The 14,963-nt window shown below is 40.3% G+C and overlaps 1 protein-coding gene across 1 annotated transcript; it reads right to left on the reverse strand.

Annotated features, from left to right (window-relative positions):
* Positions 1-2,787: 2,787 nt before the first annotated feature.
* Positions 2,788-12,993, reverse strand: LOC131242165 (copper-transporting ATPase RAN1). The gene is made up of 9 exons (XM_058240629.1): positions 12,628-12,993; positions 9,685-10,308; positions 8,745-9,174; positions 7,205-7,530; positions 5,321-5,379; positions 4,896-5,238; positions 4,585-4,785; positions 4,186-4,443; positions 2,788-3,482 (listed from the first exon to the last, which is right to left on the reverse strand). The coding sequence occupies exons 1-9, from the start codon at positions 12,937-12,939 to the stop codon at positions 3,006-3,008; spliced, it is 3,030 nt and encodes a 1,009-aa protein (XP_058096612.1). The 5' UTR covers positions 12,940-12,993; the 3' UTR covers positions 2,788-3,005.
* Between the last annotated feature and the right edge of the window lie 1,970 nt (positions 12,994-14,963).

Here is a 14,963-nt window from a genome sequence, read left to right on the forward strand (position 1 = left end):
TTTTTCGTTTTCTTTATTATTATCATTTTTTTAAAATGATCTCCCATGACCTCCTTTGTTCCACTAGTGCCAGAGGCTTCTTTTGGTGGTCATACCATTTCCTGCTCAATCATCTTGGCATTGTATACCGCTCATTGGTCGATTGGCATGATTTTCTTTCCCAGCAATCATCATGGTGTTGTCCACCTTTTGCAAAGATTGTTTATTCCACAAATTCGACACGTCGGTGGGATACAAATGACTGCATGTGTGATCATTTCTCTGTAAGGAAACAAATGGGTGGTAGACTGTTTTAAAAACTTGATCAGAAAGTCCCATAGCTACTATGCGGGATGTGTATTAATTCCTTTTTATTTTAATTGATTTAAGTTATATTGGTTCTTGGGATGGTATGGGTTGAAACAGGTCCGACCTGTTGGACTGAACCATCCTCCAAAAGGGTTCAGAGTCTGACACTGGTTCTTAAAAGTGGATTGCATGGATCATCTGCAGCTGGCTTAGATTCGATACAAGCGTGGGAGATTATATACTTGGCGGCTTATATGTGAGGCATTGGCCAATTGGCCAATTTTTAGGTTTAGGTACTAATACGCCCTTATCTAGTTCCTGATAAAATAGCTCATTTTATGAGCCATCTCCACAGGAATTAAGGCTACCAATGGACCAGGCCTCGGCCTTGTAAAGGTGTGTCTGACTAGTTTAAATCAAGGCCCATGCCCGACTATTGCCAATCCTAACAGGAATGATTTAATCCTGTTGTCCAAACAGGGACTAAGCCAGCTTGGAGGGGCATAAATTGGCACTGGCAACAACTTGGATTCTGGGGTATCTGAGTGGTGCATTAGGTGGGTCCCACTTTGAAGATGACCATGCAAAAGAGACAAGCCGGCTTACTCATTAGATGGTCTACAAGTGCTTCGAATGTGGACCATTGACAAGTTCTTCTTAAACCGTCCATTCTTTAATCTAAAGCCCTTGGGATGAGTCGAGTAGGCTAATTTTTAAGGGTGGTTATCGTCACTTTCAAAAGAAAAAAAAAAAAGAGAGTTTTTTTTCTCATTTTTATTAATAGCAATTAGGACTATAGATTTTGGTAATTAAAAATAACCTTTATAATCCATAACTTATATAAATGAGAAATGGCTCTTAAAACACTAAGTTATATACATAGTACTACTAGTTACGTCAGTTCACTTGGACAGTCCAACCAATCGATATGAACTGTCCAGGTGAATCCATGCAACTAAGAGCAGTGGGAGCATTTCTCGTTTATATAAGAGAATGATCCAGTGCTCTCAGACCACTATAGCTAGTTGCATTGGGACCTAGATAGTTCAGTCAACCGATTTAAATTCTTTATTAGGCTCAACTCATATTTCATGGGCTACCATGAAAACATCACACTGATTTAACAAACATTAACCATTTGATCAATGGTCTTAAACAAGGATGGTCATGATCATTTACACAAAAATAGGTCCAATCAACAATTTGATTCTTCTATTTGTTAGTGATCATCATGGATTTGTTATGACTCTTAAATACTTTTTGTTTGGCAATCGGAACCATTCCATCCATGGCTTGGAAAATGGGCTGTTGTGGAAAATAAGGCCAGATTAAGGATGGATTAAATCATCTGATCAGAGTGATTTTTGCATGGTAATCCGTGACATGGATTCTGAACTTGATATACAATTCAAGTCAACACGACGTTCATGATCTCACTGCATTATTACCATTAACTAAAATGAGATGAACAGTGCCTTGGATTTTATATCTGAGTTTGTTTTACCTGAGTTCCAAATTCCTGTGTGATAAGGTGCCCACATGCAGTCATGGTGGGATGTCCCAGTAATGATGCCGAAAGAATGATTTGACCATTGATTTCTGGGTTGAGATTGGTTCAAAAATTTTCTTTCCAATGGTCCAAATTTAAATATCTATCAATGAAGGTCATTAACATTATTTTAAGTGCGAAATTTAGATCGTGGCCCACTCCATGGTTGCTCCAATATGATAAAGAATTCAAATCACCATGTTTGCATCTGGGCCTCATGGTTGATCACCACTTTGCAATGGTGGTGATTCATCAACCTCATACATCATACTTGTAGGATGCAAAGAATAAGTACTGCATTGGGCTTGGAATGGATGGAACATAGCCTGAAAATCACACTGATTGGACAATCTTAACCATCCAACTGCTAATACGGTGGATGATTCTCCACATTTAGAAATGGTGGGCCAAGAAGAAGAAGAAAATTAAAGCTTATTTGATTATCTCATTATTAGGATTGGTGGACATTTATGGGATGGATGAAAATGAAAAATATCCACAGGTTCTATTTCAACAAACAACCATTCATATACCGGAGGTTGGGATTTTGGGAGTGACTAAAGGACAGTGGGTTATGCAATTTCATTGGTTTGATGCGTTTTATACTGCCAGAGAATCAAATAAACCCCCCCGCCCCAGAAAAAAAAAAAAAAAATCCAATCCTCATCTTCATTCTCCCAATTGCCTGGCAAAAGCTCCATAATCGGTGGCCCACAGACATCAACCTTCTTTTGCCATACGTTGTGTAAATGCATTCCAAAGCAGACCATGGGAACGCATGATATTTTTCTATATGCATATCACAAATCATACAATATATGGTCCCACCATCTTTTGAAAAAAAAAAAAACTATGGTTTTCAATTCGGAGCCCGTTGTCCGCTAACGAATGGACCATCTGAGCATCTTGCCACTGATAATAACACCAACAACAAAACACGAGAAAGAAAAGAAGCACAAAATGGTGGCCATTTCAAAGCATACCCCATCCATGATACTTTCATCAAATCGAGTTGGGGAAAAACAAGAAGCAAACAAACATGATACAAAAACGACTTAGACATGTACAGATGCATCCCCTCAAAAACGGAAAAGACAGCAAGTGGGAGCAATTAGATGAAACACCCACATCAATTACATTTCCTTCCTATCAAGTATAACACTCAAAACTATTCTACAGTTATCTCCAGTATAGTGGTGAGCCTAGGCCTTTTATATCTTCTCAATAGCAAAGAAGAGCATACAACACTTACTGATGAAAGGGCCATGCAAGCACCGGCCATCCAAGGTGGCAACCCGATCCTCAAGATGGGAAAGAAAACCCCCGCTGCAACTGGAATCGCGATGATGTTGTATGCCATGGCGAAGACGTAATTCCACCGTATGCGGGCCAAGGTCTTCCTTGACAGATCGATGGCGGTTATAACATCTTCCAGGTTGTTTCTCATCAATACGTAATCTGCAGCTTCTATGGCAATATCCGTCCCCGCCCCAATTGCCATTCCTACATCAGCGGCCGCCAGGGCTGGAGAATCATTGATTCCATCGCCAACCATAGCAACCACACTTCCATCCTTTTGAAGCAGACGAATAACATCAGCTTTTCCTGCTGGCATCACCTCTGCTCTCACGTCTTGAATGCCGACCTGTAGGTTAGAAGCATGATGACAAATCTCAATTTGATTGTTTCTTGGTGCAGGAGTTTTGGGGTGGATTTTTTATTAATTAATTTATTATTATTATTATTATTTTGTAACAATCTTGCTGAAGTGTGAAATAAAGGAAGTGCGACATTTTTGTAATAATCTTGCGGAAGAGCGGAAAAACGGAAGTGTGACATTTTTGTAATAATCTTACAGATGTGTGAAAAAAAGGGACTTAAATACAAGAATCATATTCTATATCCTCAGTTTGTAAGGTTGTGCGTGCATGTGCACTCATGCACAGGTACAGGCAACTTGAGCCCTCGAACATTGAAATATCCCCTTTTGGTGGACCACGTCATGGGAAAAATCTTCACTAACATATGATCCTAGATTTCTGATGAAATGGACAATTACAACCAGCAGTCCACATTTATTGGTCCACATTTATTGCCCAATCAGATGGCTAGGATCATCAGATGGAGGATATGCTCGGTATCACCATTAACCATGGGCATCACCATAGGGAGGATTTTGGATCAGCAAAATTGAGCTGCATCATAGCATGACCTGGATCACCAAAATGGGCCCCATGTACACAGTTTATTTGGCTGAGCAAATGCTCGATCGAACATTGGATATTTCCTCACTATGTATTAAATAACCATGTCTTGCTGTTAAGAGTTTCAGTTGAAAAGAGACAAACCTCTTTAGCTACAGCCCGTGCAGTCCTCCAATTATCCCCAGTTACTATAACTGGTTGGACACCCATTTTCTTCAGTCCTTCCACAACAACAGCTGCTTCCCGCTTTAATGGGTCTGCTACTCCTACAACTCCAATAAGCTCGTCATCATATGCCACAAGTATCCCTGTTCTAGCACTCTCTTCTAACTCTACTGCAAAATCTTCGGCCCGGGTAGGAATGGCAACTCCACTTTCAGCCATCAACTTCCGATTACCCACCTATTTCAGATACAAATACAACATCCCCACTGAGAAGAATGAAAAACGAATGCAGCATCTTTTCCCATGAAAGGTTCCCCTCTATGAATCTCTAGGTTGTTAAAATTTTAAAAATAAAAATAAAAAAGAAGGAAAACTCACCAAAACCCTTTTCCCCTGTATCAAGCACTGCACGCCTTTCCCAGGCAAAGCAGAAAATTCATAGGCATCAAGAAGCCATCCAGATATTTTAGTGTCTTTCTGGTGGTTTTGGGAATCCTTCGCTGTAGGAGACTTGCTGAAAAAATGGTAATGGTACGCATAGTCTACAATTGCTCTTCCCAGTGGATGTTCACTGGTAGCCTAAAAAACCCCCAAAAAAAGAGCAAAGGGACAAATCAATCAATGATGGTAATTGCAGATCAAGCAAAACCAAATATCAATATCACAAACTAGTTAGGATCTCAAACTACCTCTGCAGAAGCAACTAAAGTGAGGAAGTCTCCCAAACTCATTTCTGTGAAAACTTTGGCAGTTGTTACTGCCGCCTTTCCCTGTGTAAGGGTACCCGTTTTGTCAAATATCACATACTTAACTTTGTGAGCCCTTTCCAAAGCATCTCCTCCTTTTATCAGGACTCCGTGATTAGCCCCAACACCTGTTGCTACCATGACGGCCGTTGGTGTCGCCAACCCAAGGGCACAGGGACAAGCAATCACCACAACTGATATTGAAAACATGAGAGCGAAAACAAAATAATTGCTATTTTCTGGTAGCCATTCTTCTGGATACACTCCCAATGCACCACAAATATACCTAGAGAGTATCAAAGCATGGTATTAATATTTGAACAAATGTATATTTGATATTGGCATAACAGTATTAACGGTATGCTTACCATCCCAACAATGTCAGAAAAGCCAGGGAAACAACTGTAGGAACAAAAATGCTTGCAACCTGTACATAATAAAAGAAGTTATAGATAGTGAATTAATGGCTACTATTCATATAAAGTGATAGACAATCTCAAGAAAGCAAAATACTGGTGCTAAAAAGCCAAAAAGAGCAAATTACAGACATCCTCACACTACAGAATAAAAGAGGCCCTAACTGAAATCATAATTGCATGCAAATGTTATCAGAGATGGTGAGAAATTAAAATTTTGAATACTGCATACTTCTTATGCTTCTGTTATCATCATGTTCACTCCCTGTCAATCCTCCCAACTGCGAAGAAATCTGTCATAAAGCGCCTAAACTAGTGGTATGAGTGCCCTTTCTTTTTTTACTTTTTTTTTTCTTTTTCATTCAGGTTTCTATATTCACAATTACAGATCAGGTGTATTCAGTTGTTGTTTCTAGGATCTGCCAGTGCAGAATTACAGTGTTAAAGAATTAATGGCACAGTGGATTGTTTCCTTTTCCATTCTTTTCTTCTTTGATATAAATGCAGACTTATTAAGTAAAATGAAGGTCTCCAAGATGGCACAACATAATGATTTATTCTATGATGTAGAGGACTGTCTGATCCATCAGATAGGATCCACAGTGGACCCCACTGCTGGCAAATGCAAGATTCAACTAGCTCTGATTGATCTGTGGGTTCTGTAGGATCAATTGGATGGCCAGATATCATATGGTTGGACTTTGAGGCCCACAATCCAACTAGATACCCTTTTCAGTCCACATACCAATTGAATATTATTTTTTATACTTCTATGGAAACTGGATGTCCTTTATGACCTTTTTTATACAAACTGTAAGGTATTTTGAAGGTTTTCTACAACCATGGAGCATGTGTAAGCTATATGGTTGGTATTTAAGGCAATTTAGAATAGTTGGACTCTTGTTTAGTTTCCTTATCTCATAGACAAAATGGGCAAGTTATGTTGTTCAATAACCTTGGTCTCTTTTGTGGAGGGTAGGAGTTCATAACTTGGCTATAAAGCTATACATATTGGTTTAATTATGAACAGATTATTATGAGATTTATATGCCTTTGTTTCCTGTCATGGGATTCAAAACCTTAGAAGAATCTTCTAGAACCCTTTTGTTCAAATCCTTGGGGCCTCTTGTGAAGAAAATTCACATATTTATCCTTATTTACTGTTAAAGCTTTGCTAAGCCTGCACGCATGTGCAATAAAGCTCATGCACATGCCACACATGTACCAACATGGCACGATAGGTCCAAGATTCAATCCATCCATCAGAATGGCACCACCATATTGAAGTCGTAGTCCAAAAATCAGGTTAGTCCATTGGTCAGGTGGGACACATTTAGCAAAACAAATGTACCCCTCTGAAAAACTTGGCTGAAGATTTCTAATCTATCCAACTGTTTCCAATATTGCGTCCACATGCTGATTGGACCAGATATATTTTTTTGTGAAAATATGTACAAGGTCAGACCAACTGATGGATGGGTTGGATCCCACACCCATGTACCATGTTGGCACATGTGTGGCATGTGCATGAGCTTTCTTGCACAAACATGTGTGCTTAGGAAAGCTCTTTACTGTTAATTCTTATTTCCTTGCTGATTGTTGGATTGATGGAGACAAATTGGAGCAACAGTAAACAGTAGAAAGAAAGTACGAAGAGAGAAAACTGGAGAATTAAGGTAGTTGCAGTAAACATAATTGAGCCACCAATTTGAATCACATAGAGTTCATTCATATGCACTTGAAAGGTTCCAATTGAGCTAACAATTTTGAATCATATAGAGTTGATTGAGTATGAACTTGGAAAGTTCCCAATAAAGCTTCAGTAATAATACTTACAAAATCAGCAAACTTTTGAATAGGCGCTTTGGCCATCTGGGCTGTCTCAACCAAGGAAATTATCTGGCTCAAAACGGTATTAGACCCCACTTTAGTGGCTTTTATGTGAAGGGCACCATGCAAATTTATTGTACCTCCTATAACCAAAGAGTTTAACTCCTTCATAACAGGTACTGATTCTCCAGTGACCATACTCTCATCAACAAAACTTGAGCCCCATGCAACTGCACCATCGGCTGGAACCTTTGAACCAGGAAGAACTTTTAATATGTCACCTGGCTCAATCAGCAATGCATCTATCTCTCGTTCTTTGGTATATCTTCCTCCTGGAAGCCAATATAGACCATCACTTTAGCAGCAATCACCCACGAGAGGAAAAATGTGAAAACATGTTAGGCATATTTGCATGACATGGAAATGGGTGTGGGATCTGCATCAGATACAGCTCAAACATATGGAATTTTTTATTGAAAATGATTAAAGAACTATTTAAAAACAAATGAAAATGGGTAATTATAGTTAGCAGCCCTTATGACTGATGATAAACCCATCCTTTCCACTTGTACAATTTTGACTGTAACCCAAAGTGGACAAGGGGTGCGAACTTATTAGTTAGAGTGCGTGTAAATAGCAGCACTATAGAAATATATCAGGAAAATAGTAAATTTTAAAAATACTTATATAGTCCTGTCTCCATGCCCTGAGGTTTAAGGGTCTGGTGAGTACGGCACATACACCATACTTGTACTAGATTAATAGGTTCACACAAGTAAAAGAAATTTTGAGGAGTTTTATTATTATTACTATTATTATTAATTTTTTTTCGTGATGAGTAACAGCAAATTTTATTAAAGGACAAGATACAACAGCTTAGCCAAACAGCAAGTGGGCAACAAAATGATAAAAAACAAATACGAATGAAAGCATTGCTTCAGGGACTAGGTTCCTTCATCACTGAAATATAAGGTGCGTCTAAGATTGTCACTTGCAACCCCGCCCATAGCTAGAATGTCTGCCTCGTGATTGGCTTCTCGAGGCTTATTGGAAAAAGATTACTTTGAGGAGCTTTTATTGGAAACCACCACCACCATCATCTACACCTTATCCCAACTATTTGGGGTCAGCTAACATAAATCCTATTCAGCCATTTAACTCTATCAAGGGTCATAACTTCAGTTCGACCATACATCATTAAGTCTTTTCTTACTACCTTCACCCATGTCCTTATGGACCTTCCCCTCACTTTTATAGGGCTACAACTTGCAAGAACTCCTAATCCGCGCAGTTCTTCGTCACTGTTGCACATGACCAAACCATCTGAGTCTACTTTCCCTTATCTTATTACTTACTGGTGCTACTCCTAAGTTCCCTCTAATACATTTGTTTCTAATTCTATCCTTCATCATCTTGCTACTCCATTGTGTCCCATAAAGCACAGTTGGTCTTATAACTATCGGATAAAAGTTTCATTGGAAACCATGAAATAGAAACAAAATCCAAACTGAATCAAAGGCTTTTCTGTCATTTTGAAAAAAAGTACCTTCATCTTTGAAAAGCAGAAGAGCTGTTGCTGGTGCAAGTTCTACTAGCTTCTTGATAGCATCCGATGTCTTCCCTTTGGCAAGAACTTCCAAATACTTTCCAAGCAACACAAATGTTATAAGCATGGCACTTGTCTCGAAGTATGTTGGAGACCAAAATCCAGTCAATGCACCATATAGAAGTGCACCAACTGAATAGAAGTAAGAGGCTGAAGTCCCCAGTGCAACCAAAACATCCATGTTTGTTGATCCATTCCTCAGTGCTCTATAGGCGGCTACGTAGAAGCGTTTACCAACAACAAATTGAACAAGAGTGACCAATGCCCACTTTAACCAATCACTCATCAGAAAGGGTCCACAGCGTAGGAGAAGCAGAGAATATACAAGAGGTATGCGGGGACAAACAACCCGTATGAGAAAAACAGGGATCTGTAGCATATTAGTGAGTGACAACCATTAGAAAAGATAAACCAAGTGGGAATAGCAATCTTTAATCAGTGGAAATCTAGAATGTTCAATCAAGCATATACATAGCCCAATAAAATCTACATGTAGCCCCACCATTTGGTGATAAAGACTATCATAAGATAGGCCCACCATGGAGATAGCCAAACATCTCTGCCATCTGATGATCCTTGCCATCTGATTAGGTACCCATTAGATGTGAACATCGTTGCAATTGTCCACTATCATTGGATGGCTAGGATCATCTGATAGCAGAGCTATTGGCATGGTCCATCCCATGATGAGGCTCACCAGATCCAAGGCTTGGGTTACCAAAAGGTGGGCCCTGAGTCAACATTGTAGGGTTGGAAAAAAGGTGCCATTGTTCTGATCGAGCATCATATAATACCTCTTCAATTAAACAGACATGAGCTAGAACTGCAGCCAAAGAAAGATAGCATGATTTTATGTTCCACAATGCACTATAATACTCACACTGAGAAAAAGACTGGAAGTGAAGAGTCGAAGCATGTTTGAGGATTCTTCTACATTATTTGAAGCTACAGTTGCGTATGGATTCCTGACACGTGCTTTGAATTTTCCACTACTTCCACTCTCAATGGAATCAACTATAAATCTCAAGCCTACAACTTGAGGATCAAATAGAACTTGTAATTCTGCAAGGGTTCTGTTGAAAATGAACTGCCTTACTCCATTCAAGTTCTTAAGTATGGCTTCTAGAAGCTGCAGATCCATTTCGGTGGAAATCCCAGCTACTCCTAGGAAGATTTTATCTTGCTCATTGCTTTGTAGAAATGCGGCATCGAAACCAGCATCTTCAATTGCTTCAACTATTTCATCTTTACTGATTAATGTAGGATCATACACAACTTCTCCAAGTGAAGTTGCCAGGGCAACAACTGCTCGTTTGACACCAGGCAACTTTGTCAAAATTCCTTCAACAGAGTTTACACAGGCAGCACATGTCATACCTCCAATCCTGAACTGCCCTGACAAGGTCCCTTGTGATTTTGAATGACTGTTATCATTACTACTAGGTTCTGAAAGAATCTCTGCCTCAAACCCTGCATCTTCAACAGCAATCTTAATATCTTCACCCTGCACCAGAGAAGATGCGATTGTGAATAGTTACGCTCCTGTCATGGATGTAAGAAAGAAAAAAAAAAGAATTTCTTTGGAACAAGAATCACCAACGAAGGTTCAAAAACATAGTTTGGGTGCACTTTATCGTTGTATGAACTTTTCAAGATACATTGCCAACACAATATGGTAACCCCAATATTATAGACCTTTTTTGAAGGTATTATGGACCTTGGTATGATATTCAATTCTAATAAAATTACCTGGGGAGGAGTGTATCTATGATACATTCAGATGCTATAAGTTAGAATTAGAATATAGTGACACACAAACTACACTTTTCAATAAATTACCATATTGCAAAAGGGATATTTGTACCGTCTCATCAGACAGTTTATCACCATACATTATTGATAGCATACATATAATTCCTATATTTAGGACATTGCTAGCTTCAAAATCTTCTAATCCCAACTAATAAAAATCAAAGGATATAGAAAGAAAAATACCGAGGATCAATTTACACATGTAAAGGACCCCAAAATCCTAGATTTCTTCTTTTTCATTTTCCTTTTCTTTTTTCTTTTTAAGTCTAACAAAGGTAAAGTGAAGAATTTCTCTCTCTCTCTCTCTCTGTCTCTCTCTCTAATTCCAAAGCTGTATAATTAAATGAGAACTGATCACCTACAGAAAGCTGTATAATTAAATGAGAACTGATCACCTACAGCCGGATTTATGGTAGCTTAGATTTCTCTCATAAAAAACAAGAAATTTAATTAAAGGACCCCACAAGGAGCAGGGAACAAAGATCCATTAAGACAATGGATATGAGTCCCAATACAAACTCCTGATACAATTTTCCTTGCTGGGTATGTGTTGAAAGCTAATGTCTAGCGGGTAGTGCTACTAAAAGTAAAAGCTAAATCCCATGGAGTGGGAGAAAAGTAAGATGCCAAAACAAAAATTATGAGAATCCTCCTCAACAAACTTAGAATGCAGCCATGTTTTCTTATTAACATGTCATATATGTAAGCCATTTGAACCCTGCAAAACTTGGGCCCCATCAGGTAGATAACCTGTCTTGAAAATCAGGTTGATCAACTCAATGGTTGGGCCACACTTGTATGTATTTTTTATTTTTATTTAAAAAATAAATAAATTATTGGTTAGCACGTTAGTACACACACTCCACTTGGGAATCGATACCAAGACCTCAGTGTGTTGAAATGCAGTAATCTTCACCCAGTCTACCACATTAGCTATGGATCGTTGTGTGGCCACACTTGTATGTTGAGTCAGACCGTCGGCTGTCCACTTATTTCAATGTGATGGTCCGCCTGAATGGCCTAGTCTTTGTGCCAGGTGATCTTCATGGTGGACTTCACTTTATATGGTTCGGAGGTCAAGTGACTGATCGGTGGGAGACATCCTGCAAGCTAAGTTATAATGCAGCCAGCTGCAGGTGATTAGTTCTCTAATAAATTTTCTCAAGATTATCAGTACTTCTCTGCTTCTTTATCTACCCATCTATCCATCCATCCATTTCAAGAAGAACCTCAGAATATGGCGACTCTGCCAACATCATTGCCACATCTACCAATGGCTGTAATGAACCCTGGCATCCCGTGTTTCCTCTCTCCATGTGCTTATCGATGCTAATTACAGTAAGGGGCTGTTTTAGATATTCTCCTTTTGTAGTGGAATCCTTTATGGCTTTGTAATTTCCTTCGCCTTTCACTTTTAACAAAGTGCCCATATCTATCAGAAATTAAAAGGCACTCGAAATAAGAGAGAAGACACCAGAAAGAATAGAGAATCGCCTCAATTCCAGAAGGACCAACACTTCTAATTACAAAAAAGAACAGAAAAGAACAACCTGAAAATCAGGCATACCCATCTCTCAACCTTTAAAGGGGAATTCAAAGCAAGAGCAAAAAAAGCAAATGCAAATGCGAGAGAGAGAGAGAGAGAGAGAGAGAGAGAGAGAGAGAGAGAGAGAGAGAATATTCTCAAAGGTAGAACCACCACAACCAAATAACTATAATTTCAAACATTAATAGAATTTTTATATCTCTATTTGCAAGGAAAAGCCCCAAACAATAGAAATGAAACGAGAGCTAGAAATAAGAAGCAGAAGAAGCAAATTACTGGAATAAAAACCATTCTAATTCATATAGATTCTAATTCGAATTCGAATTCAAATTCCAATTCAAAACAGAAGAGAAGCAAGAACGAAACCATCCGAAAATCAAAACATCAAAATCAAAGGGGATAGAAAGAGGAGAAATGGTGACAACAAGATGATGACGATGATAGAAGAGGATTCTGAATCAATACCTTGACCAGCTTAGGATCGAAGACGACGTGGGCCTTGTTCTGCAGCAAGGAGACAGTGGCGTTGCGGACACCGTCGATGGCCCCGATCGCCGCCTCGACGGAGTTGGAGCACGCGGCGCACGTCATGCCGGTGACTCTCACCTCGATCTTCCTCATCCCCTCTCCACCGTCCGATCCTGCCTGTCCATCGCCGCCGCGATCATAGGAATCGAGGAGGCGGACGTCTTCGAGATCGTCATCGGAATCGGGACGGGCGGAGATAGACGGCTCTGATTTGCGCCCGAGCGCTGTGAGTTGGAGGTTCGGCGCCATGGAGAGAGAGAGAGAGAGAGAGAGAGAGAGAGAGAGAGAGATTTCTTTCCCGAGAGAGAGGGAGGGGACGGCAATTATTTTAAGAGAGACGTTGGTTAGAGGCGATGGCTGCTGGTAGAGATTTTTCTATGACGATTTTGGGCTTGCTTTTTTCCATTAATGACTCATGGGTCCTTGCTCCTTGCTCCTTCTTTGACCGTCCTTCACACGAATTTTCTACAAGGTGCGTACTGGTGGAGGGCGACTTGGCTGCGATCCTGACCGTAGGGCCCACCTAGATGTATGAATTTTATATCCACGCCGTCCATCTATTTTTACAGCTTATTTTACGGCATGATCCCAAAAATGAAACAAATACAAATGTCAGGTGGACTACGCCACAAGAAATTTTGTGGGCCACAAATATTTTGGATCAAGGTGATATTTGTCTTCTTTTTTTTCCTCCTTTCATCCAGGTCTATGTGTCCTTTTCAACAGGTTGGATGGTCAACAAACATAAAGGTGGACCAAAGGAAATTTTCAACGGTGAGTTTTCGATGAACACTGTTTCTTGTGGCGTGGTTCACGTGAAATTTATATCTGTTCCATATTTTGGATTATATCTTAAAATAAGCTGGGAAAAAAGATAAACGGCATGGATGTAGAATACATATATCGAGGTAGCCCTACGGTCAGGGTCGCACCCACGTCACCTGGTTCCGTGTCGTCGCAGCCAAGTCGCGCTCCCTCTGGTAGGAGAAGTAAGTTGGGCCCACGTGATTTACTCGCGACATCTGACCCATCCATCAGATGCGTTCCCTCACATTAACCGCAGGAACCAAATATTACCTCAAATGGAAAATCAAGTGGGCCACAGAACAGGGAAGAATTAGAGATGGGACGACCACCCTTGATTTGCGCGGGGGATCAAGGAATCCAGGCCGTCCAGACCCTTGATCTTCCATGGGTTACGTTCAGGACAAAATTCAGTCCTTTTTGCATCCAGGTGGGCCCCCGTAATAGCAAGGGTGGGCGTCCCCTCCCACATTGTACCCTGTGCTGTGGCCCACCATATTTTTAAATCGAACTGATTTTGCAGACCATAAAGGTAATCAGATGGGACGCATCGAATAGACGGATTGGATTTGATAAATACGCCGTATGTACCCCTCATCTGTCCTGTACTACTCGAACGCACCTCATTTTATAGAGCCCCTGTTACAGGAATCCCGTGCAACCGAAAGCTCCTAGGGCCCACTGCAATATCAGCGTGTGACATCTACTCCGTTCATCAGTTTCGACATGAGAAACACAGATATCAACCCGTTCCAGAACTTACGTGGACTGAAGAAGGTTTCAGTGTGGAGGGTCCAGTTCCCACCGCCATTTCTTGTGGTGTGCCCTACTTGAGTTTTGAATCTGCTTGATTTTTTAGCTCACATCCTATCATGAACTTTCGCAGTTGATGGACGGCTTAGATTTAACACAGGCATCATGATCGGCACCACAGAATTTTTGGATACATGGGCTCCGTACGACTGGGTTGTAAGAAATACGCGTCCACCCAACACAGGGCTGGGTGCGGAACACGTGTTAGAGATCCGGCCATTTATGGCGTACGGCACTTTTGCATGTTTTCCCATGAGGGGATGATAACATCGGTCTGATACGGCAACTCAAACTTACTTGAGAAAATTGAGAAGCCCGAAAAATAAAATAAAAAATAAAAAATTCACCTTGTTCACGCGGATTGCCACGACCATGTGGGCCCACCGTACCTTATGATTTATATATTTTATCCATGCCGTTCATCAGTTTTGATAGATCATTTTAGTGCATGAACCTAAAAATGAGACAGGTCCATGCCTCAGGTGAACCACAATAAGTAAATAGGGGTACTGAACTCCTACCGTCGAAAACTTCTTCGGGCCACAGAAATTTTTGATCGACCTGATATTTGTTTTTTCCCTTCATACAGGCCTGCGTGACCTTATGAACAGGTTGGGATGGCTACTTCCTGGTGGGCCGGTAGGCATATTATTCCC

Source organism: Magnolia sinica, chromosome 1 (genome assembly GCF_029962835.1).
Source record: "Magnolia sinica isolate HGM2019 chromosome 1, MsV1, whole genome shotgun sequence".
NCBI lineage: Eukaryota > Viridiplantae > Streptophyta > Magnoliopsida > Magnoliales > Magnoliaceae > Magnolia > Magnolia sinica.